The 26,460-nt window shown below is 38.0% G+C and overlaps 1 protein-coding gene across 6 annotated transcripts in view; it reads left to right on the forward strand.

The window, feature by feature from the left end:
* Nucleotides 1-26,460, forward strand: part of BCAS1 (brain enriched myelin associated protein 1) — a 70,435-nt gene that overhangs the window by 25,909 nt on the left and 18,066 nt on the right. For 3 of the 6 annotated variants that reach the window (XM_067554206.1, XM_067554207.1, XM_067554211.1), the window contains exons 4-9: nucleotides 622-765; nucleotides 1,596-1,640; nucleotides 7,824-7,964; nucleotides 11,538-11,573; nucleotides 11,914-12,132; nucleotides 23,907-24,074. In XM_067554206.1, coding sequence (XP_067410307.1) covers nucleotides 622-765; nucleotides 1,596-1,640; nucleotides 7,824-7,964; nucleotides 11,538-11,573; nucleotides 11,914-12,132; nucleotides 23,907-24,074 — 753 coding nt within the window. The remainder of the gene's footprint in view (nucleotides 1-621; nucleotides 766-1,595; nucleotides 1,641-7,823; nucleotides 7,965-11,537; nucleotides 11,574-11,913; nucleotides 12,133-23,906; nucleotides 24,075-26,460) is intronic. The other 3 variants (XM_067554208.1, XM_067554210.1, XM_067554209.1) reach the window with 2 other exon arrangements.

Below are 26,460 nucleotides of genomic sequence, written 5' to 3' on the forward strand. Positions count from 1 at the left end.
ATGGGAAGTGAGCTCCTTGGAAAATAAATTCCCAGTTGTGAGTGCTGAGCACAGGAAGAACAGATCCGATGGTACTGTTTGGAAAATCTGGCCCCACCTACATGAGAGACAACTCTGTGCAGCTTAAAAAGTTAGAGTTATTTTTGATGTTCATTGGTTCTTTGAGGGTGTTTTTTAACACTGTTTGTGTTTACTAGATAAAAATATTTCTGGAAATTGCAGTATATTGAGTAGAAGAAGCTTCTTTATGTTATAATCAGGCACTGAGGCTTCAAAGGCCAAAATCTCAGCCATTTGTTACTATTTACAAGTGCTAAGCCATGTTAGTAGAAAAGGGGGTTTGTTTTGGATGCTATATGCAACTTTACTTGCTGTGTGTGTTATACTCTGTAGCTCAGAACAGTGTTCCTCTAGCCAACTGCAAATGCTTACTACATTAGAGGAGGGAGGCAAAAAGATTTGTATAAATGCTCGATTGTTCTGAATATGTAGGTTGGAGAGGTATGGCTGGAATTGGGGTTGTGACTCTGAAAGCAGCAGGATGCAAATCACAAATGTTACTTTTACATTCCACTGGAAGTTAAACAAGCTGGGACTGACGAAACTGTGCTCCCTTTTTAGGACATAGATGACTGCAACCAAAAAGCCGTGCAGCAGGACTCAGCAGGTGTCAATCCTGACGAGGCAGCGGTAAAACAAGAGAACCCCAAGGCAGTTGTTGCAACAGACTACAATAATTCTGTCATGAGTTTCTTTAAAACACTGGTAAGTCTTTGCCTACAGTTTTTCTCGATAGCGTACACCTAAAAACAATGACTGCTTATGAAAATCCAATCTATATGCATATATGTATGTATAATGTGTTTATTGTCAATTGTCATTAAATTGTCATTTAATATTGTAAAATTGAACTGATGCCTTAGAGAATACTTAGATTGATAGGTAGAGAGAGACTGTGCAATAGGTACTTAATGGTATTGATTAGGAAAGCTTTCTCTACTCTTCTAGACTCTTCTAGAACCCATCATTCAATTCTGTTAAAAATATTATCTGTGAGTTAAAACTTCCTTTGAAAATGTCTAAATATACTAACAAAACAATCATCAGTTACTGACAGCACAAAGGTAAGTTAAGGAAGAGACAGAAAAACCATTAAGTACAATGAAGAACAATAGCTGTTAATGAGAAAGGAAGCTGTGTAGTGAAAATACTAAATTAGCAATGCAAAAGTATAGGGAATGCCATAAGTTATAATTCAGGAGGATCAGAATTCATGATTGAATGCACATTTAGGGAATAATAGAACCTGCAGGTTTGTCTAATGAATTTTCTTTCCAGACACTGTCTCAAAATTACATTCAGGAAATGTATTCACCTCATTTTAATATGCAATAAGTCTTTCCCATTTGGAAAGCAAAATATAGTTTGATGTTTGTAATTTGCATGTGTATTCTTTTTCTTATTGTCAGAGATAAGCCTGCTAGGTTCTTGCTAACTGATGAAATTTCAGATCCTTCCTATTGAAGGAAGGAAGAAGCTAAATTTGGACATATTTCTTTCACTATTACAGTATTTTGTTTTCTCACATATTTAAGGTTTCACCAAGCAAATCAGAAGCCAAAAGTGACTCTGAGGATAAGGTAGGCAGTTTGCTTGATGTTTTTTCTCTCTGTCATTACCATTTCAGTGTGCTCAGATGGGCTTTAACACTATCCTTTCTTTTCCTGTGCTTTCCCTTCATCCATACATAAGGTTACTGTTTGCTGTAATGATCTGAAATCTTTTCAGAAATAAAATACAAAAGAAGAAGGATGACCATAGATTAGTCTATTTTTTTCATTCAGTTTCAAATATTGTACTGAATGTATTACTCAATTCACTTCCCGTGTTAGACGTTTGAAGCTGAAGTAGTAGTATTGTTATATTGGAAGTTATTTAGAATCTCAAAATAGATGAGTTTGGGGTTTCTGGATGAAATTCTGGCCCCACTGAATTTAATTGCAAAACACCCATTAATGTCTATAGGTCTGGGATTTCACCCTGTATTTATGAATGATTTTGTTTATATAGCTGTGCAAAGCTGCCAGTTCTCACTTCCTATTACTTAAATGTGAATATAGATATTTTTCTTGAGTCTTTGCATAGAGGGTGACAGTTTCACTTGTTTGCACAGAGGGCCACAAAAGTCCTTCAATACAGGTGTTCTGTGCAGGGTGTGGCCAGCTGTGGAACAGGTGCATTGAAAGGTAACAGCACACCCTGCTCCTGCTGGAGCCAAAACTACAGGCCTTTGGTGGGGACATGCCCAGAAGGGATCTGGCCTAACTCCCATTTTAGTCAGAAGAAAGACTGTGTGTGACTTCAGTGGGATCAGACCTTGACACCTTAGTTGTGTGTCTCTAATGGTCACAAGCATCCACCCTGTGAGCGTGCTGTAGCTAGAGGCGCCGTCCTAATCTTGCTAAGGTGCAGAAACATGCACCCTGATCCTGGTTTGTGGGGTAAATTCTGTCCTCCTCCCACCTCTGTATAATTGCCTCATTTTTAGAGGACATCGGAATGTGAGAGTCAGTTTCTTCATGATGATTTTAAAATGGGGTAGAAAGAATGTCCAAACTCTTCTAATGTAATGCAGTGTGCAGCCTGCAATCCCTTCTATAGTGAAACTGCCTCCCCACCCCTTACCAGCTCGTGAAAATCACCATAAACTTCGTAGGCATAGAGTTTATCGGAGATACACTCATTTATACTAGTCGAGGATATGGCCCGTTGTGCCATTTTCTACCTGCTGTTACATCAACGTAAATCTAGAGTCTTTCTGCTGAAGGTAGAAGAGTTATTACAGATTTACACTGGTGTAACAGAGCAAAAATTGGCCCATCAAATGTGTGAGCTTCAGAAATCACTATTAATGTAGCTCTGTGAAGCATGTTATTGTAATAGTCTTCTTACTGTGCATATCTGAAATCTGACATAGTCCAAAGTGTATACATCTAATTTGTGAAGATTGCACATATTCTGGAAAACGTTTTTAAACCCACAAATCATTCTAATAGAAACAAGTATGCCTTTAATGACTGTTTCTAATCCTTTTTTGAAGTCAGTGTCGAAAAGCGTAATGGCTTCAACAGCAGCAGAATTGGGCCATTCAGAGTATATAATGTAGTTTAACAATGTAATGTTACAGTAGCCTACAGAAAAACTTTTGACAGTGTGAATCATATTCCAGGAATTTCAGGTGAACCTGGTAATCAATTCATATGGCTATAATTAAATAACCTCCTAGATTATTTACATTAATTAGATTTTATCAAGTGTATTCAGAGAAATAGCATAAAGAGAATAAAAACACTTTTGAAAAGTAGCATCAGAATTCTGTATATTCAGTAATAAAAAAATAATGTTTTCTGCTTTTATACCATATGCTGCTATTCCTTATGCCCCTTTAATTCTTAAAAACCAATAACAAAAAAAAAGATCCAAGTCAAATGTTGACAGTTTGGACATGTAATAGGTCATGCACAACTAACTTGTCCACGCAATTCTGGCAGCTGCCCCTAACCATCAAGGATGAAATTTTCAAAGGAGCCAATAGGAGTAAGGCACCCAAATCCCATTGAATTTCAATGACATTTGGCAACTTAGCTGTCTCAGGAGCCTCTGAAAACCCCCAGCCTACATGTATAGTTGCATGCAACATATGACTGTAGATATAAGCACACTCTAGTTTGGAAACAAACATACTGTTTGGGTTTGGTTTGCTAACACACCTGTAAAAGTAAACATGCCTGGGTGCCTCCAGCAGGATATGTAAATCACTCTTTGTGCACAATCTACAGAGATTGCTGGGCGTGCTTTCTACAAAGCACTTCTACAAAGCACATTTCTACTTCCAATAATCCTTTTTCCAGAATTAACACCACAACTAGGCATTTATGTTTGCAAGGAAAATAATCTTCACTCCTGGTGAAAAAAAAATCACATTTTCACTCAATTGAACAAAAAATAAAATAAAAAAAAGTAACCTTTTGTGGGTTTTGTTTCATTTTGGACTAAATTTTATTTTTCCCCTACCCCATTTCAAAATCAGTTTGGCAGGAAAAAAGTGAGGAATAAATAATACATTTATCATAGGGGTAAATTCATAATCGATACATTTGCTCAGAACAGGAATTTTGCCACTTTCACCATGTTAAAACCCCTGTTAGCAAATGGAAGTAGTAAAATTTTACTCTAATTCCATTTAGGGCTTGGTCCTCCCCTTAATGAAATCAGTAGGAATTTTACCATCAACTTCAATGGGAGCAGGATCAGGCTGTTCTTCATCAGTAAAACAGGGAATGCTTTTTATAGCGTAATCACTTTGTCCACAGAATAAGTCCTTTCTGAGGCTTTGTCTACACTAGCACTTCTGTAGGTCAGGGGTGGGGAAAAAAACACCCCTGACCCACATAAGTTTCACCAGCAAAAGTGCCTGTGTGGACAGCATTATGTCAGTGAGAGATGCTTTCCTGACAACCTAGCTACTGCTGCTCATTGGGCGTGGTTTAATTATGCCAGAGGCAGAGCTCTCTCCCATCGCCATAAAGTAGCTACACAGGATACCTTACAGCAGAGCAGCTGCAGTTTTACAGCTGTGCCACTGTAAGGTCTGTAGTGTAGACATAGCCTAAGTGTGTGTCTTCACTGCAGAGTTAGTGTCTACTCTTACCTGCCTGTTGCCCCTAACTCTGCGCCTGTCCACACACAAAACCCTTTCACCCAAGTTTGTTGGTGCTTTCAACCCAAGCTAGCTGGCACAGATGGTGGTGTGGGTTAGAGTCCCGGTTCCGTTTCAACTCGGGTTGGTAACCCACCCACTTTGCAGTCTAAATCATTCGACTTCTGATAGTCCTCTAGGGTCTCCCATAATTGCTCCCAGGACAGATAGACTTTCCCAAAATTCTCTTGGAAAGAAAGCACAAGAACCATGAGATATGCCCCCCAAAGTCCTAGTGATACACAGCTTCATGCAGCACCAGTGATGACACAGTAATTTGGATAGGCCAGTGCAATGTGGCTGCTCACACCTGGACCAGGCTAAACTGAGTGCTGATGACATGTGTTAACTCTGCAGTTAAGACATACCCTTAGATCTGTCCAAAGAACTTAGGAAAATCCTCACCTTCATGCCTGCAAAGAACAACAAACTACTTTAGAGTTGAATCTGGCATCTTAAAGCAAACCAATGTGCTGTTAATAGATATACCTATGGATGTAATCAATTATTTAGAGAGAGAGAGACATGCTCTCAGTAATATGGGTGCAACCTCATTGATGTCATTGGAGTTTCACCCATGTAAATAGAAGCAGAGTTTGGCCCATACAATAAAGAATACTGACTGGTAAATCTGTATTTCTTCTACTGAGCTGAGTCACACTATCATAGGATTAGCTGATTCTTTACAAATTGTTATTGGCCAAAGAAGTTATCCACTTGACTGGAACAAATTTGCCTTCAACTGAACGTCCCTCTATTCAACCCTTTGCAGTACTCTCGAACTTGTCCCACTATGTTCAACCCTTTAGCAGAATGGTGGGAATATCTGGAGCACTGCAGAACAGAAGAGGGGAAAGAAGAATTGGCCATTGTTAATCTTAGTAACTAACTCAACTATCATATAATAAAAGATCCAGAAGATAGGATGTGACAGAGTTATGGGCAACTACATGTCAAGGGAAGATTAGGTGTCAGGATGACATGTAATTCTATGTCAGCATCAGAGCTTCCTGCAAAATATTCCATGTTATCCTGCACCATCCAGTTAGTCTTTAATTTAGTTGATGACACTGTAGACCAAACAATATTTATTGCTTTGGGACTTGGATCATTCAGTGTTTTTGTGGTTTCTGTAAATCTGTCATCTCTGACTGGTCAAAGCTTGCAATAACCTGTGATCAATTGGTTGCTTTCATTTTGGATTTGATTAATCTAATCTGGCATATTCATGCTTTTGAATGTATTAGGCCTGATTTTAATTCATTCATGTCAATATAAATATAAATATAAATCAGGAGTACCTTGTTTGAAATAAATGGAGTTACAGTGGTGTAAGAGATCAGAATCAAGCCCATGACATTTGTAAGTAGCGAATAAAACAAATGTAGTATGATTCTACCATCCCACCTAAAATTAGATTATCACAGTGGTCCCTTCTGTCTTTATATCTATAAACTAAGGTGCACGTATAATACACTGCATGTATTTATTAACAACCATTTAATTTTCGTACTTTATAGAACAGGCTGAATTTTTTTAAGAGGTGGATAAAATAGAACTCTTAACTGGTGTTATCTGTGAACTCATGAGGTTTTCTCTATAGAATATTGGCACTAATGACATTCCATTATGGGGTTAGTTTGGTTCAGAAATAGAGTTGGGCAAAAGTAGTACGCATGGTTCACAAAAAATGATATTCTCAATTTTTAATGAATAAATTCAATCATATTTTTAATGAAAAAAACAAAAAACCTGAAAAATTTGGTCTGACAGGGTGTTTCCCCACTCTCTCTCTCTCCCTCTCTCATCCCCACTTCTTACTATTTTGTCACTGAGAAAGACAAGGAAGGGGAATTGAAAACTTGGAAAAAATCACAAACTTTGGGTTGGTTGGGTTTTTTTCCCTTTAAAAATATGAAAATTTCAACAACATCCAAAATACTGAAGAAAGTTTTCAGTTTTGAAAAAAGCCATTTTTTTCATCTAAAAGTTCCAAATGAAAACTTTTAAACAGCTCCACTCAAGGGGCTTTTCAGAGACTTCCAGACAGGTCAGCTATTTTAACAGACCAGCCTTCCTCAGAAAGTAAGTGGTTTTGCTCTGGAAATTCCAGCCGTTGGAAGCCATACTTCTAGCTGTGATATAAGAGAGTAAAATACACCTGATTCATGCTCAGGCTGGAAGATCATTCCCAGAAGCAGTGCCTTCTTCAGGGAATATATAATGGAGTGACTTTAAGACATTTACTTCCTGAATTAAGAATGTTAGTACCTGCCCATTTCCTAATATTTCTCTGATGTTTTTTAACATGGTGGTGGCATAAGTGTTTTACACATTTCTATATATCTCAGAATGTTTTGGACATGCATTTTAGATTAATGCAAGATTAATACATTTTTATAATTTATACATGTTATTCAGAAACCATTTTTATATAATCAGCAGTACAGTATTAGAAAAATCCTGAATAATAAAGATAAACTCTGACCCTGCAAAGATTTACACAACCATTTAATTTTAAGCACATGAATAATCCATCTGAACTCAATGGGACTATTCATGTGCTTAAAGTTAAGTACATGATTTAATCTTTGTACAACTGGGGCCTTAGACAGGATAATGATGAATTTGGGGCCAAATTCTGATCTCATTTATACCAGTTTAATCTGGACTGAAGTTAATCTTTGATTTAACTGGTGTAAATTAATTCAGATTTTGGCTCACTGGACTCAGATTAAACATTCACATCAAATTCTTCTCTCACTTGTAACTCTGTTCAAATCACCTGAATTCCACCGAGGTAAAATAAAGCGGTTTTGCCAAGTGATAATGGTCAAACTTTTGCTGCTGTTCACATAAAACAAAGTCCATGGGAACTGAGAGACAACTATTAAACAAAAAATATAACATTCTTGTGGCAAGTTATCATCTAGGATGAAATGAACTGTTTGGCTTTAATATACCACATGTAAGTGTTTTATTATGTATCAATTAATAATTAATTATGTATAATTAATAATGCATGAAAGGAAAGTAATAGACTATGAATACTGTTGCACAAAAGGAATCCAAAGTGGAAAAGGGCCATGGTGGGCATCCTGCTCAGAAGACAGCAGCAGAATCCCAAGATAAAGGAGCCAAGAAAAAGAAGACAGAGAGTCCCAAGTTAGGACACAAAACATTTAGCAAAATCTTTAGGCATAAGGTCTGTATATGCAAAAGTGGAACCCTGAACAGTAACAGATGGCTCTTGTCGCAGGAAGAAGTAGTAAAATGATTGGATTTAATATGGTGCAACTCAGCTCAGAATCTGGTCAACACTTAAATAATCTGAAAAATAATGACATGAGCATTTACCTAAAACCTGTGGGAGAAAAATGTTTGTAGCATGGAAAAAATTCCCTCATATACCATCTGTGAATTCAGGATTCTGAAAGAAATTCCTCTAATCCCCAAAAATCTATGTTCTGTCATTATTATAATAAGTCATTAACACTAACTACATTTACAGTGGTCATAACAAGAATACATAGATGATTGACACTGACAAACAATGAATTATGGAAAAAAAGTCTCCTTCAATGGGATGCCAACTCTAAGGGCCCAATCCAGCTCCCACTGAAGACAATGAAAAGATTCCCATTGACTTAACTGGACTATTTACTTGCTTAATGTTAGGCAAGCGCATAAGTACCTAGCTGGTTGGAAAATGAGACATTTTTCCACAGGAATTTTTGACTTTTCATTGTAAAACAAACATTTTTGGCTGAAAACTGAATTTTGGTTTTAGTTGAAAAATCTTTTTTTTCCCCCAATGAAAAATTGAGGAAAGCAGACACTTTCCATGAAAAATATCTTGTAGCTGGAAAATCCACTTTTCCAAAGGAAAAAGAAGTGTTGACAGAAAAATTTCAACCAGCCCTAGTATTCAGGGTGCTAGATCTTAATAAAATGTTTTGTCTAATGAGGACGATCAAGATTTATGTTGTGATGCACTGTGGCTGGAAGGCAAAGAACAGCAGCATTATATTACAAAGAATGTAGAGTCAGAGACCCTTTCATTGAGGGAGGAAAATAATATTAATTGCATGCAAAAATTCCATTCAGACACCCACTTGGAATTTTTTGGGAGTAGGGGACTTTTATAATAGGTAACTATATTGGGGTTGAAGGTGGGGGGTGGACCCAGTTAAAACTAAAAAGAACATTTTATTCTTCACTATTCACAAAAAGTTTGATGTTCCTTCATTTTTTTCTAGATTGGAAATGTTCGGTTTCATTAACATCTCTTGGAAGGGACAACAGCCTTTCTGATGCAGTTAAAACTGTTGGGCCCTGTCTAAACTAGGAAAATAGATCATGTGTTGAAAACATGACAACTAGCATGTTTTAACTAACACATTTTTAAATAGTGTAGAGCATTTAATGCATTTAAAATAAGTTAGCTAGTCACAGTCTACCTCTAGGTCCCACACTAGTGTCAAAAATGACTAGCTAATACGTTTTTAAAAGGTATTTTAAAATGCATACTTTTATGTTGAATCTCTCTCCTCCTTCTATGGAGATTTTTTTTCTTTGTTTTTGAAGTGTGTGGATGTGTTGTACTGTCTTTAAATATATAAGAAATTACCATACTATAAAACAGGTGTAAGTAATATTAGGACTACAGAAATTGACACTCTCCAGTGGAAAGGTAGAAAGTTCAAAGTTGAGGCTGAGACGCTACCCCTTTACTTGGCTGTTTGGATTAGTTGTGGCAGAGGTCTCAAATCAGGGTACTACCCTTTGTGCCACTAGAGATAATATCACTCCTTTGTGTTGGTTTGTTTCAAAATCTTAAATTACTGACTTTAGTAACTTAACAGTGAATTTCCTCATGTCTTAATTTTTGGTCCTGTGATATGACAAGCTCTGTAATTCAAGCATGACACATCTTCTTAGGCAGTTAGATGAAGAATTAATGTAATTTAAATGATGATGGTTAATTGGATTAACAAAACTTAACTGTGAACACTTCCTTTTGAGACTCCTTGGCTACCCTAAGAGTTTTTTGTGTTTCATAGCCGTTTTAGCTTCAGTAATCGTCCTGAAGTATCAATCATAGCTGAAGGATTGAAGCAATGATTTTGAGATTTTTTTTAAAAAATCCATTGTTTTGCAGTTCTGCCACTTACATAAAATACTAACTTCTAGTCCAAATAAGCATATTAATAACAAATTTCAAATGTTGTTTGTGAGCAATAACATGGACCCTCATAACTGGATAGACCATGGTAAACCTGGTGCCCTGGGATTTTGTTAGCTTTGATGGGATTCTCTTAGCTGGATCTCCATGCATCATGCTGTTCATATCATGAGTGGATGTCACTTTATGCTCAGATGTTGTTTTTAAATATAACTTTATTGATTTATGGAATTCCATCTGGGGAGGAGAGGAGTTAATTAATTAATTTTCAGGTGTTATTGCTGAAGTCAGATTATGGCATTCACACTGGAGTTCTGTAAATTACTCTGGATCTTTTTCATTAGAGCTAACCACAAAAGGGGAAGTTCTTGTCTCCAGCAGAACACTCACACTTGTTCTTTCAAGAAATCTCCCAACAGTATGGCAGAGTGCCTAGAATTGGAGAAACAGGAAGAGCATTTTCTCTTCCTTTTACAGAACCTAGCTACTCATTTCCTAATACAAGCTGCACTATAATTTGGGTGTGAGCAGCTCAAGCATCATGATAACTGGTTCAGATCATTTTCTGAAAATTAGTTCAGTAAAGTTTGGATTTGCTTGGATGTGCTGTGGGGCTAAACAGAAACTGAAAACGAACATTACGTGGCCCTATATAGTCCAAAATCCACCCTAGACAATTCTATACATCACCTGCACCTAGCATAGTCAGATCCAGCTACATAAAAAGGCCTGATTAAGCAATTGTTGCAGCACTATTTGCAATATTTTATCTGCGTTTTGCTACAAAATATAGGCTGTATTAATGCATTTATCAATCAACATTTCATATCCCGGAAATTAAAACCCAGATTTTCAAAGACACCCTTTTGTAAACAGTCCCCATACACAACCATAAGCCAGGGTTTGTACACATTCATTGAGGTTTGTACATGTCTATGTGCATACGCGTGCGCACATAAACAGATGGGTGTCTTTGAAAAGCTATGTCTGCTTTTTTTTTTTTTTTTTTTTTAATTTGTTATTTCTTATACTAGGAAATGAGTTGAAGATTTTTTTTCTTGAAAGTTCAAGTCTGAAAATAAATGCACAAGAAGTGGACAGAAAGCAACTTGACATGAAACTTCAGTGTTTCTAAAGATATAAATGGTTGGGTGGGAAAAGGACACAAAATGCATCAAATAAAGTAAAGTACTAGTAGGTATGAGTTTGAGTTTGGTGATTTCCATAAATTACTGGTAAGTATGAAAGCCCAACACCTTTTATGATGATTTAGTTTAACTAGCCAGCTCTACTCCAGTAAGATCCAGGACTAAGCTGATGCAACATGTATCATTCTCTATTAAAGGGAAATTCCTCTAGGTCAAGCAGGATTTATTGCTGGAGCTGCTCAAACTACAGCTGCCTTGATTCTGAAAAAAGGCTTCAGTGGAGGCAGGGCAGCTCAGTTCAGTTTACAAGGTGGCTGGAGTCTGGACTTTCACACAAACACACACACCCCTATATTCACTGAAAATAAAATGATTTGAGATACAATAAGTGTGAGAAATGGTATTGTTAGAAACAAACTTGCCTTTGTGCTTTGTTTCCTTTTAGTCCACAAAAAAGGCCCAACAGACAACTAATGCCAAAGTGAGTAGGATAACTTGAAGTCATCCATATGGATGATGCAGTCATTTTGTAACTAATATCACGACCACATCCTGTCTGACACAGTGTATGACTGTAACAGTTAACAACCTTTGCAATGGATGGATTTCTACTTAATTTACATCTTGCCACGTGTTCATGGCATTATTTAACTCTGCAGTGTATGGCAATGCAATTTGTATGAATGACCCTGTACAAGTTATGCTGTACTGGTGGTGCATTTTTGTGGTTTGTTGTGTCATCATAGCGCTTGTCATCAGTGATGCTTAAATGCTTAACAACATTTTAATGATGCTGTAATGACTTGTGTGTATGTCTCCAGGGTGCTGAAGAACAGCCTGTCATCTCTGCCAATGTAAAATTAGAAAAAAATGCCCCTACCTCACAAGAGCCAGAGACAACAAAGCAGAATGCAAAATCCCCTGAACCCTCACCTCAGCAACAGATAGCAGCAGCAACAGCTACTGAAGCACCCAAAGACATGACTAAGGAGAGATCTGCACCTACTCCTTCACCACTGAGCAAACTCTTTTGGAAAAAGGTACGTCTGAATTTCAGAATCGTTTCCTCCGCTCCCCGCCTCCTCAGTTTTAGAGGATAATGTAAAATGGATTCCTGATGAAGGAACCAAAGCCAAGAAGTCAAGCAGAGTCACATTTCTAAACAAGTTAGGTGGGTGTGAATGTGTGTCCAGTTACCACCATTGTGCATGTGCAAATGGTTGTTAATGGTAATTGGCATGTATATTTTCTTTATTTGCGTATTTACTTTATCTGTGTATTTGATAGAAGCTAGCAGGAATTATGACAATGAAGATCCAGTTTCTATGGTTCTTTCTATGGTTCTATGGCTGGACCCTTTCTAATTTTATTTACCAGAGGAACCACATTAAATATATTGAATCGTACTTTGCATAGCTGCCTTTCTAAGCTCCTGTTCAGATTTAGATCCCAAAAATGAAATGCTTCCAAATAATGAGATACTGATTAAATGACTATCCCATGAGCTTCTTTTGTCTATATCTTCTCTTCTGGACAGAGGCATTGGAAACAGTCTGAGTATGTCACTTATGCTGAAAATTTATGGTGTTTACTAGTTCACAGATGAAGCAAGCATTATTTGATTGTTTCATTTCACATCCAAGACTGTTCAAAACAGGTGTCTAGGATTTACTATTTTCCTATGGAACTGGATGAAACAGGTATTTGTAATGAAAGAAAGCCTGTAAAGTGGGGAAAGAGATAACTGAGAACTTTCATATTGTTACCATTGTTACAGAAACTATATCCACTTTCTGAATATTTCTGGCTCAACTGAGATGCAGAGTAGGATGCATACTGAGCGTCAGGATGGGATAAAAAGAGTAACAGCTGAAGACAAAGGGATAAATCCATTATGATGTAAATCCATTGAGGTCAATGGGAGTTATACCGGAAATTCACTTAGTCCAAGTTGTCACATTTTTAATAAATAAGTAACCTAGTCTACTGTGTAAGAGGAAAAGAAGGGAAATATAGATCTGTGCCCGAACTTTAACTCTCATTGAAGATTTATGGATCAAAATTCCATTAGGAATAAGAGGTGAAATTCTGCCCACTACAGAGGTCCAAAACAAAGCCTGTGCACTAGGGAAGTCCCACTAAAGTCTTCTCTTGAGGGCTTCAGTTGGACTCAAGTAGTGCAGAGGAACTCACAGTGGTGAGTTCCATCCAGCATGAATATCAGCTGCCCTCACACATCACAACCCCCACCCAAATATGTTAGGCCCAGGCAACTCCCTCCCTCAATCTGAAGGGAGATTGGAGGGGTATGATGACATCTCAAGGTCCCTTCTGGCATGTGGGACCTCCATAAGCACCCTAAATGTTCTTACCAATGTTCTTCCTACCAAATGTTCCTTGTGGCCCTCAACATTTGGAATGAAAATAAACACTATTACTGTTTGAGAAGTGCCCCACAGGTGCTCTGGCTCCATCCCCCCTCCAGCCTTGGGTTTATTTCATTCCCGACCATCCAAATGGTGTTAAAGGTGATCAAGGTGGAAATTTGCCTCAGTGGTTGGATACGGACTGTAGAGAGCTCTCCATATCTCTGTGCAGATCTTACATACGCTGTAGCAGATATGGGTGACACGCAGAACTTTCTGAGTATAGATGGGTATCCACCAACACCTGGATCTAAACAACCCTGAACTTCTGAGGTCTTTGAAACCTGGACCCAAATTTTGCTGCATGTGCCCATCTTTTCCTAGTTTTGAACTATCCAAACTTATTGGTTCTGCAGACTTTGGCTGGATCTCTTATGAGAACAAGATTTATTGGTTAGAAATATGAAGGAACAATGAAAAATAACAGACATTGGGGAAATTGCCCACATTTTTTTAAAGCTCAGAAAAAATTTCTTTTGAATGTTATCTGAAAGCCTTGTTTCTTATTTAATCTGAACCGGTGTTTGTCAAGCTTTAGAAGTCTCTTGAATTTTCTTTTGAGAAGTTGAAAAATATTTGCATTGTTAGCATTAAATAAGAAACAAGACAGGGCTTTCAAACAAAATATTTGCATTGTTAGCTGAACAGGTGTTTTTAAATGTTTTGTTTTCTCAGTAGGGAACAAGGCAATTACTTCATAATAAAATCCCTGGTTTGGCTTTAATGATTGAAATAATGCATTGCACCAGTCTTCAACTCCCTGCAGGGTGTTCATGTTCATTTATGTTCGCTCACTCTCTCTCACTGTAATGTCGTTCATTTAAAAAAACATGAAAATGTATCTTTTGTCTCTATTAATGAACTAGAAGTTGTCAAAGGAAGGTTGATTGTCATGGAAGAATTATTTTATCTTATCTCATACTTGGCAGGCACAGTCAAAATTAGACTAATTAAATATATGAGCAAGATCTTCAGCTGGTGTGAATTAGTATAGCACTTCATTGATTCCAGTGGAACTGTGCTAAATTACACCACTTGAACTTCTGGCCCTATATTCTGTTACTTTCAAATAATTTTTGGACCCAGTTCTCTCACATACACTGTTTTACCGTCATTGAAGTTTATCTTGTAAACCAAAGGCAAATTAGGCCCTTTACCTTTTCAAGATCTCACTCTTCTCTCTGTTTGAGAAATGGAGACTGTAAGCAAATCCAAACCTTATATTGGTGCAAACTCCAAAACAACTCCATTAGCTTGACCAGGGAGAACTGAATTCATTGGAGTTACTACAGATTTACACAGGGGTAGCTGAGAACAGAATTTGGCCCTCTATCTTTAGATGTTTAAAAAAAATTACCTGTTTTGTTTGGATGATGAGCCCTTACCAGCAAAAGATTTGTGTCACTTCCTTGGTTGTTGTTTTTTTTTTTTTTTTTTTTGATAGAGCAGGATATTATGTTTCATTTAACCAGGACATTGGTGACCTAATCAGCTGAGGCCAAAGAAATGCATAAATGCACAAAATGATTTTCCCCCTATAGGTTAACCTGAAACTCAAATTGCTTTGGAGATATTGCTTGTTGGTTTTTATTTTTTACTTACTTAATCTATTGCTCCCTTTCCTTCGTTGTTAGAGATAAGAAGCTGGTAGCAACTCAAATAAGTGTGTGTAATTCACACCAATGTGCAGTTTTCCTTTTGAACTAACAAACAGAAACTACCACCATCAGATCCAGCTACTTCTCTCCTTCCAGCAGGACTCCCTGAAGTCTAAAATGCTTGTCACTAGAAGGAGCTTTCAATTCAAAACATAACTAATGAAGTGACTGTCAACAGACTGTAGTTAGTGCTAATGCTTTAACTAGAGCTGAGTAAACAGTGCAAAATAATATCTATGAATGCTTGTTTAAATTTCCAAATTAATTCCCTTCAGCTGTGATAGGTCCCATTTTGTGTTTATTTTCCAGGAATATTCTCACAAATGGCTAGAATGATTGCCAAAGTAGCCTTTTTGTTTTTTAAGCAAATGTTGAATATTAACAGAAAGCAAATTTTGCATTAGTAATCACAAGAATTTGCACTGGAAACCTGATTCCAGGACTTGAAGATATCTACCCAGGATATAAAAATATGCCATGTGACTACGTGACCAATCAAAACATTTTGAATATAGAATAATTACAAACAAGGTGCAGCCTAAGAAGTATTTAGGGAAATTGGTCAGTGAATAATATCAAATAATGGATACATATGGGAGCATCACGATTTGAAGCTATTCCAGTTTTGATGTCATAGAGATATCCGCAAAAGACCTGCATCTGTTATTGAGAAGGGAGGATTTATCTACTGACAGTACAGCCAGCAACCCAGGTGTCAAGACAGTATGATAAGCACGTACCAAACAGCAACCTTCAGCACCCAGTCATTAGCATGCAATTTGCAGAGCAAACAGTTGCTGAAGGGTGGATGTCATAGAGAAGGGAATTTAATATTTGGGTGGACAAAGTGGCTATAATGTATTAAGTCTCTTACCAAGTCCCTGAAGTGCTTTGTCAACATCTACTACAGAATGCACTACTGACAAAGTTGCATGGGAGTAGGCCGTGAGGGTATCATCTGTACTCTGGTCCTTTTATCCTGACTAAGGGGCCAAAGCAACTTAAAGAGGCTTTAAAAGGGAATTTTCCTTGTGCAGGGACTGGGGAAGACAGGCCCTGGCTGATTTCCGAGGAGCCCTTTGCATGCCCTAATGTAGTGGGTGTGCAAGAGTGGACTAGGGATGGGAAGGATGTATCAAGGGCTGGGCCATAGCACGTAGCTATAGGGATTCTGGATAGCACCACGCCCCATAAGCAGGCAGGGACAGACTGCAGTAACTTAAACAGACCCTGTCTAAGTTACACGGGGGCCACCCAAAATCAGGAGGGCACAAAGGCGGCTTAAAGCCATTTTAATCCTCCTACTGGGCTGTGAATTCTGCCATGTGCCTCTAAGCAACAGAGATCAAAATCACACCCAGTTGCATTTTTTTAATTAAAAAATTGCAAAAGGGAAACTCATATGAATTAATATTTATATATTAAAAGAAAATACAGTTTGTTTTGTTACCTAGTGAAGGTATGGCCCTAGAAAAACAGAGGCTTCTGCAGAGTGCGGATCAGACTCAGAGAGGGAGCACCACACTGAAGCTGCCATGTGAGAGCAATACAGAAGGCAAGGTATAGGGTTTACTTTAAACGTAAGGAAGGATGCCCAGTAAATAAAACAAAGGCTTATAGTCAGCTCATTAGACCAGGCACCAAACTAAATTACATTTTCACTTTCACTGCATTTTGTATAGTACTAACATAAAAGAAAACACTGAACTGAAAACTCCTAGGTACTGGTGCAAAACCAATAACTGAATTGTACAAAGGTTTGAAAGTCTTGTACATCAGAGGAAGGGTTTAGATGATAACTTATATACATACCACCACCGCCACCACCACTTTAACTAAGTTTCTATAGGAAAAGAAACAGGGAAAGGTATCTTACAGGAGGTGAAATAGTACTTTCCAACTACCAAAGAAGCAAAAAAGCCAGTAAAATACTGTTATAAACCACAACAGAGGCAGAGAAAATTATTATTTTAAATAATAAAAATACATTGGTAGCTCTGTAATGATGATAGTGGGTGGATTTCATTTTATTTCTTCAAACAAGGTATTTTCTTTGAAATACTGTTCTAAGGTTTGTACTTGCTTTCTGCAAAGTATGTTTTTCCTTTTTTTTTTTTTTTTTTTTTTTTAAAGTAATTTCAGCTTTGTCACATTGGTGCAAATCAAGAATAACTCTTGAGTTTGGTGAAGTTAATTCCAATTTACTTCATGTGTAAACTGACAGCAGAATTTGTACTTATAGATCCAGAAAGCTCAGCCAATGTAATTTACGGATATAGGAATATCACTGTGTATTCAAGAAAAGTAGGGTTAATAGAATTGTGCTCTGTATAATGTATTATTACACAAATTGTAGATTCCTCCTTATAAAACTAATCACAGAACATAGTGCCATTTTTTATTTTTATTATTGCTGTGTTGAGTAAAGCAGAAGACTGGCCAACACCCTACAGGAGAATTTAAGTTCATGTAAAATCATTCAAAGTTTGACCATTCATCTTTGTTAGGCTCTTCCCATTAAATGTCAGCTGCTGTCAAGAGCATCTCTCAAGATCTTTGGAATGGTAAATGGGAACATTTCTTCTGGCCTTCCATGAGAAGCAGGGAGTTAAAAGTATGGCACAAAAACTTCGTCATTTAGAATGTTATTTTCCCTTTGGGAGACTGTTCACAGCCCTCTCTGAAATTAAGAGGAATTATGTTCATACACTGAAAAGAGACTAGATCACTTTATATCCTATCTGTAATGTGCTGTCAGCCTCCAGGAATCTGCAAAATGTAAGACAACTTGGCCTCTCTTACATTACAGAGATTTTGTGGCACCTCTAAAAGTTTCCCTTCATAATGCCAGGCTTGCATATCTGGCTCTGACTGTGCGCAAAGCCAAGCTTCTTCACAAACTGATTTCTAATGTACTCAGCACTATGTAAGAACATCCATTAGCAAGACAGCCTAATTAGAGATCATCTCTCTTTAGGAAACCATGATCACTCCAGCATTTTCAATTGTAGTTTTATAAATACACTGAAAAGTGTAGCTAGCCATTACTATGCTACTTGTGGTTTCACAAATAGCCTCATAAACCCATTAGGACCCTTCACAATGTTCCAGAGTCTAAAAATATATCGGTTTTGAACATTTTGCCTATTTTACTGACAGTTGAAGAGCTCCACAGCATTGACTGGAATAGCTATGCTGGCATAGCCCCCTAGTGGAGACACAACGTAAGCCATCAGAAGTTCTTCTGCAGGCATAGCCACACCACCTCTATCCAAACAACGTTAGCCAAGCTGACAAAAACATTCTTCTGTTGGCATAGTTGCATGTACACCGGAGGTTTTGCCAGCATAGCTATGTCAACTGTGTAGCTCAAAGTTTAACCAATTGCTTGACCATTGCAATTTGATATTAAAAATATTACAGAGACAAAATAACCGAACAGCCAATGTATTGTCTAAGGACAAAGCGGTACAGTACAGGAAAGAAAGAGTTAGTACATCACCTATCCTTCCAGTTTACTGCAGTGTGTTCAGCTCACCTACACAGAAGGTTTGCTCCCAAAGCGCACCTCCAAAACTACCTCTATTTATACCAGATCTGTTTACAAATTACAGCTTTCCATACGTCACTGAGTTCTAACCCACCAGTCCATAGCAGTTCTGTCCCTTTTATTATCTCTTGTTTTGAACAGTATATCCCAGGTGCCGATGGGCATTGAGGCACCTCCCAAACCTGTACCATGACAGAATATTCATGTATCTTGACTTTGATAGGTTTCCTAGCTGCCTATGTCAAATGCTGAATTGTACTGTTACAAGGTATTGAGGGATATATATACACCTAAGCATAAGTGAGTAAGTTTAAGTATAATACAATTTAGCACAACTTCCCAACACTCATATTCATATTAATACCAAGTGCAATGTACCCATAATAGCCAATGAGCCAATAGCTCATATCATTCAAAGAGGTGGTGTTCCTACACCAACAGAAAAACCTCTTCTGCATCCAGCATAGCTATGCCAATATGGGTTTCTGTAGCATACATGTGTTCTGAGACTGTGCGTTTGTGTGTGTGATTAGTAAGGTAGGCTGAGGGGTTTTAGAAAATAGGTATATGACAAAAGCACATACAATTGTGCATCTAATTTGTACATACACATCTAGTAATAGCACTCAAAATGGCTATAGGTATTTCATCTATCAGTGACTGGTTAATTGCAGGGGGTGTAATCCTGGCCCTGTTGAAGGCAGGGGAACACTCATTGATTTCAGGAGGGACAGAATTTCACCCAGGATGGTCAGTTAGCACAAAAGCTCTGAGAATTGTAGTAGAGGATTGTGCAAATTAGGCACACAAATGTACAACCTACAAAGTGCACACAATGTTCTGACAGAATAGTAAATAAACATGTATGTAATGCAGAAGTATGAACAGGGTAACATCTACATTTGTAAAACAATTCACAGATCTGACCTGAGTTCCAAAGCCAGCAAATGTCTAGCACTTAAAAACTATTAGATTTGATGTAAATTTGTAAGTATAAAGAAACCCAGAGGTGATAACTAGACACAAAGTTTCATCTCAAAGGAAATATTCCAGGCCAAGTTAATGGTAATATTGGAAAGACTTTAAAAACTGTAAAGCGAGTTCTAGTATATGTACACACCCATATGCAATTGTACAGGATTCTGGTGATAATTAATACTGAATTATTATAAAAATGTAATTCCTAATAGCAGGCTCAGAATTGCAAACAAGGCACCGTATAATTTCTTCAGGAACATTGTGGGATGCCTAATTAAAATGAGTATTAGCAACACTGCCCAGGTAAAATGGGTGATTTCATATGTAGTTGTCATCATTGAAATGATGTGCATTTGGTGCATGCCTACTTTTAAATAAAGCTGGCCCTGTCATTGCATTTATAAAGTAGGTTTGATATTATTTTTAAATTGGAAGTTTTATTTAATTTTCCTAAAGCTTTCAGATTCAATTTCCTACTCTTAAATTGTATAGTTTAGTGACCAATGAACAAAAGTACCTCACTTCCATAAGCACAGTGTTGTTAGGCATGGAATATTCAACAAATTAATCCCTCTGAATGGCTGATTATCTCTTAATACTTTCTAACAGACAGAACTTCTTTCTTTCTTCCTTCCAATACTTGGCATTTCCTCCCAGGGTGCAATTGTTATCACTAGAAAAACTAAACCCCCTGCATAGAAAGAGCTCAAGAGAAACTCATTTGGGCTGCAGCTGTAACAGCAGTAGCAGTAATACAATCCCAAATGCTATCTTTGAAAGATGAGCTCCTAAAAGCTAAGTCGCTGCCTTCTTGAGCCGCTCTTCCAGCTCGTGCAATGAACCATTTCCTTCAAGCAATGAAATGGTAAATTGATTATGGGTATTCATAAAGCAGATCAAATAGAAATACAGATTAAAATTACAATAGATTAACTGTTTCATGAGCTTTCATAAATTTAATTTCTGTTCATAGTAATTTTTAAACATATTTTAGGTGCATGCAGTAAGTACCATAAATTTAACACTGGAAAATGATACAATTCTGAACATCTCACTTTGATTCCTATCAAAATACTATTCATCCCAATGAAAAGGGAAAAAAAAAAACAGGAAAAGAATAGACCTGACAAACCTGTGTTTAGTAATACAGTGGTTCTCACCCAGGGGTATATGTGCTCTGGGAGTACACAGAGGTCTTCCAGGGGATACATCAACTCATCTAAATATCTGCCTAGTTTTAGAAGAGGCTATATAAAAAGCACTAGCAAAATCAGTACAAACTAAAATTTCATACAAACCATTACTGGTTTATACTGCTCTATATACTATACTCTGAAATGTAAGTACAATATTTATATTCCAATTGATTTATTTTATGATTATATGGTAAAAATGAAAAAGTAAACAGTTTTTCAGTAATAGTGTGCTGTGACACTTTGGTATTTTCATGTCTGATTTTGTAAGCAAGTAGTTTTTAAGTGAGATGAAACTTGGGGGTAGGCAAGACAAATCAGACTCCTGAAAGGGGTACAGTCATCTGGAAAGGTTGAGAGCCACTGTAGTAATACCTCACAATCTGTTTCAATGCATGCTAGGAAATCTCCGCCCAATTTCTCTGTACTACTATATGGTCTGATCCTGCCGCACTTACAGTGAAGAGTACTGTTAGCGGTGTCATTGCAATCAATGGGATTACGTATGTGGTAAGGTCCAATGCAATGTGAATCAGGATGGCAGAACTGGATCCTTAGATACTTAGGGCACAGTTGTGAGCATAGCTTTGTGCCTGAGCAGGGGAGCAAGAAGGTCGATACACACATTACTAGTGGCAGCATGGGGTGGGGAAAGACAACTTCCACAGGGCCGCTACCCCCAACTTCCAGGCAGGTTGCCGGAGAATGGGTGGGCAAGGGCAGGATTCAAAGAGCCTTGTGTTCTGCCCCTTGAGTGTGCTTTCCAGAGCAGTGGGCTGGGGTGGCCAGGGAAGTTATCTGCTGATAGGTAATTTGAGGCAGCCCTATTTCTCCTGGAGCATGGGGAGAGCCAGTAACCAGACTGTGACTATCCCTGGTCCTGGGGCAGCATGACTATGCACTCGGGGGCCAAGCTGCAGTTGAGTCCTTAGTAGGTCCAAAGAATCAAAACAAATAGTAGGAAAGGGTGGTGTTTGGTAGTGGGGATGAACAATTCTAGAGATCCTGTGGTCCCTTCACATGCGCAGTGCAGAGAGCCTACAGCCACTTGCCAGTTATCAGCTGGAGAAACATTCATGGGGAAGGAGGGCTGTGCTGTAGATTCTTTGGGGTAGGTGGGGGAGAAGCATATCTTCCCCTCTACCCCTCCTCCCACCAGTCTCCATGCATTTCACCCACCAAAGGTTGAATTTCTTACTCTTTATGTGGCTGAGATGAATTTCATGCAGACAATCCGGATTATTCACTGCAGATTATTCATGCACTTCACCAACCCCATTTTCAAACATTCAAATGATGTGGTTTATATGTATACGCGTGTGTATGCATGTTACAGTTCCCCTCTGTGCCCAGGACAGAGAGAGGATAGCAGGTGTTACAGCTATCACAATAGAGCTGTGGTTCTTTAGTTCAAACTGTAGCAGTTCATGCTTTTTAAGGCCCCAATTCAATCCCCAGTGTGTAAGCCAAGAAAAGATAATCACATATGCACACACATTAAAAGTAACTCTATACAGTGTACATAAATATTGCATGCATGTCTATAAATTGATGTGACACATTTACAGCACTTGGTTTGTACAATAGTTTTAAGTTATATTCAAGCTGTTGACAATGTAAACAGCAGGTCATTTCTAAATTTCAATGTATAATTTAACTACTTGCATTTTAATTCAGTATTTCAGGTGCTGAATGCAATGTAAGATGCCTTTATGATGTTATGCATCATTCTGCATTTGGCTGTAAAATGCTTTAAAAAAAAAAAAAAAAAAGGCTGGGTTCAGGTCAAATTATTTGGGTTATTTCCATAAGAAAAGCTAGGTCTCTAAGATAAAAGGAAGATGCTTCTCTATGTGGTGACTGTGTTCCTAATTAATTAACATTTCATTAGTGCACAGGAAAAGGTCTTTTTATTGTCTACCTGGGCAGTTATAAAAGAGAGAACAGTCAGCCAAGGAAATGCATGTTTAGCCCGATGCCCAGCTGGGATCTGAAGCATCCATATATCAATGAGGGACCTGTGAACCTCCTGGTTGTGTTCTCCGTATTGTGCAGTTTGCATTGTTCACTTGAACACATTAAGCGAGGCGTTCAAGTGAATAATAGACACAATTTTTCATTAATTTTTTAGCGCTCATTTGGACCACATGCCTGCTAAATGCAGAGCACATTGTACAACTGCTGAGCATGTGTTAACTTCCATGAATTCCAGTGGAAGTTGAGGACACTCAGGAGATGTTCTGGACCCCATAGGATCAGGACCTTCATAAGACAATGGATGTGATTGTCCTTTACCTTGCATCTCTTGTACTTATTTACATTTGTGCAAAGTGGGGGTGGGGCGGAAACAGCACTGCTAATATGACAAAGTTGAGAATTCTGAGTCTGATATCTTTCATCCATCCCACGTTTCCTTTGCACAGGTGTAAGTGACTAATCAAAGTGAAACCAAGTGAAGAATCAGATTCACTCTTGTTTTAACAAGTTATTTAATCTTATTCCCTTTTCTGTTTACAATCCCCTGGGCCTGATCCTCCTCTCCCTCACGCCCATTTCATACAGGCATAAATGACTTCAATGAAATAACTCCCAATTTATACCACTGTAACTGTTCACATGTTTTTGTTGACTACATTTTGAGTAAAGGTGAATGATGGTACATGGGGACTAAGGCCCCAGTTCAAAAAAGCACTTTTATTCAGGAGAGTACTCAAACACATATCTAAAAAAGATTGTGCTTCAATCCCACTGATTTAAGCGTTTTCCTTAATAGTGAAGGACTTAAGTACATGTTTATGTCCTTTCCTGTTTGGGGGCCCTAAAAGATGTAATGCAATTGATAGAATAATTTTACATGATGTTCCTTCTTTCTGTATAGAATTACTGCATTTCTAACTCAGGGCATCATGGTTAATTCTAACATCATTAAAAAAAAATCTTACTGATTTAAAGAGGTTGATAGAGGAATGTTTTTTCTGCCTTCTTAATATTTGGCAAAAATAACCCTAGACTGCACCAGAAGACACAGAAGTTGTAAACAGTGAGAAAGTGGAAGCATCATTAGAAGCAGTGGCTCCTGATAAAGATGAAACTAAAAGCCCAGAAGCTGCAGAAGTGAAACCTAGAAGAGACGAAAATAAAAAACCCAAAACAAACCTGAGGAAGTTTTTTAAACTGGTAAGCCGGGTCTTTGACCAAAAGCATCTGAGGGTGACTTGTTCAAAACTTGTGGGTGGTAACTTTTTAAGCAATTGTCATCATGAGTTTACAATTCTCTTTGCATACATCAGTGAAAGCTACCAATCTAAATAATGGAGACAATCTTCATAACTGATCAGGTGCATGTAGTTGCTCTTGTAATTGCTATGAAAACATTTGTGTGCCTACTTTGCATATGAAATTACTGTTACTGCACATAAAATATCATTATTTATATTTCTGTAGAGCCCAAAATGTGCTAGGTGCTGTAGAAATGTCACCCACAGTTTATTTTGTGTTACACATCTCCCTCTAGTGGCTGCTCCACATATGTTTATGTGCCTGCTACAGCAAACAGCTCCTAGTTAGCAGAGAGCCATCCTGATCCAAAGCCCATTGAAGTCAAAGTGAGTCCTCCAACTAATTTCAGTGGGCTTTAGGTCAAGGGATTGAGGGTTATGCTTAGTGTACTGAAGGGATCCGGTTCAATCCCCCATGTCAGCCTAAGTGGAGTTAGCTATGTAGACACAGCCCTTATTTCAAAGATCTTACAATCAAAAAAGACAAAATCAAAATATAACCCTCAACTGCTGACAAAGTAAGGTTAAAAGGGAAACAACACCCCAGAAAAGTGGTCAAGGTAATAAGTGACCTGTGTTGTTTTATTTCCATGGACATCAACCGTTATCATGGTGAATGCATATGCAAGTGACAATGTAGTAATCTAACAGGCAATTGCACACTCATTTACTGAAATTGAGTTCATTTCCTCAAATGACCCCAAAGAAGCAGAAAAGAAAAACAGTCCTAATACAGAACTAACCCAGTGCTCTGATTAAAACAATAATCAGGTCTGTGACTTTCAATAGCATTTTATTTGTTTTGTCAAGGAGGCTCAAATGCTGTTTTATTGGTTAGGTAGTTACCTGATATGGAGTCATAGCTGCCTAGGTTTTAAAATGTATAGAACTTAGCTTTTATCTGACACCTTATAATAGCCCAGAATGGCATGTTTTCAAATATGTGCATGCACAATTGTGGTAACTGTATGCAAAAATTAGGTGGATGCAGTTTTTGTAATCTGAGTCATTATGTGGAGCAGCCTACAATTTTCAAACAAGCTAGGTGTACATTTGTGTGTACCACTGAACATCTAATTTGAAAATACCATTGCTATAAGTGAATTCACAAAATATTTTTCAGCACATAGGTGGATAATTGTGTCTGCTCCAGTTGCTCAAAGCAGCTAGAAAGCTGATTTAACCAATTCTCTGAGGTTTTATAAGGGACACCCAGGGGGTATAGTGCTGACAGAGCAACTCTGCACAACCTCCTAGACTTCTATGCAGTAGGGATTTCTGGAAGAAAGAAAATGGTTTGGACATCCTTATACCTCTGAGATCCCCAGCTTTTGCTTGGGGCCATGGGCAGCCACATATAAGTTAGAGTAGATCTGAAGATTGGAGAGAATTGTTTATAGTAGCACCTAAGGGTACCAATACAGAATCAGGCTCCATCATTCCAGGTGCAGTGCAGCCATGCAATAAAAAACAGCCCTCACCCCAAAGAAGTGGCCATTTTGGTTATGTGACATTATGAAACAAATGGCTGAAACAAACAAACGGGGGGAGGGAAGATGAGGGACAGTAAAGAGAGCATGTTTTCATACTGTTGACCCTTTTGGCCTGAGTGGTTAGTCAATACTTGGGGCTCTACAGGTTGTTTCCAGTAGGAGGATTTATTGATGATGGAGTCAGGTATTTCTTGAGTGCATTTCTTGTTTATGTACAAAGAATGTAAACAAAGTCCTGTTTGCCTGAACACAGCAGACTCACACTTCCAAGCCTCTTTCCAGTGAGCACTCTGCCCAAAAGCTCTCTCTCTCTCTCTCAGCTTCTTCCTAAGGCCATCCTAAAAATGCTTCTTTGGCTGTCTCCTGGCTTTTGTGCTAGCTTTCTGCTCTTTTCTGATCCACACAGGCACACTCAGTGCTGCAATCCAAATCAATATCCCTGTTTCCACTATTACTGAACAAAGAAAGATTTAATTGCTCTCGCATTTACACTGAATGGAAGGCATCCAGAACATACAATTAGGAGGAGGTGTCAGTCCACCACCTGCCCAGCATCCTTTTCCTCCTAACAGCCACCTCTGCCTCCCCCATAGTTGGGCTAAGCATATCTTGGTCACAATTGAGGATTTACCTTAGGATATTCTAAAGGATCTAAAGGAGTTACACACCAAACAGCCTCCATTTAATTTCAAAAGGAACTGGGCACTTAACTCATTCTTGGGTTTTTTTGAAAATCCCAGCCACAGCCCCAAATCTTTGTTTGCATATGAATGTTTAGTATTTGCACATATT

Source organism: Emydura macquarii, unplaced genomic scaffold (assembly GCF_026122565.2).
Source record: "Emydura macquarii macquarii isolate MOO-44397 ecotype Brisbane River unplaced genomic scaffold, CSIRO-AGI_Emac_v2 contig_1483, whole genome shotgun sequence".
NCBI lineage: Eukaryota > Metazoa > Chordata > Testudines > Chelidae > Emydura > Emydura macquarii.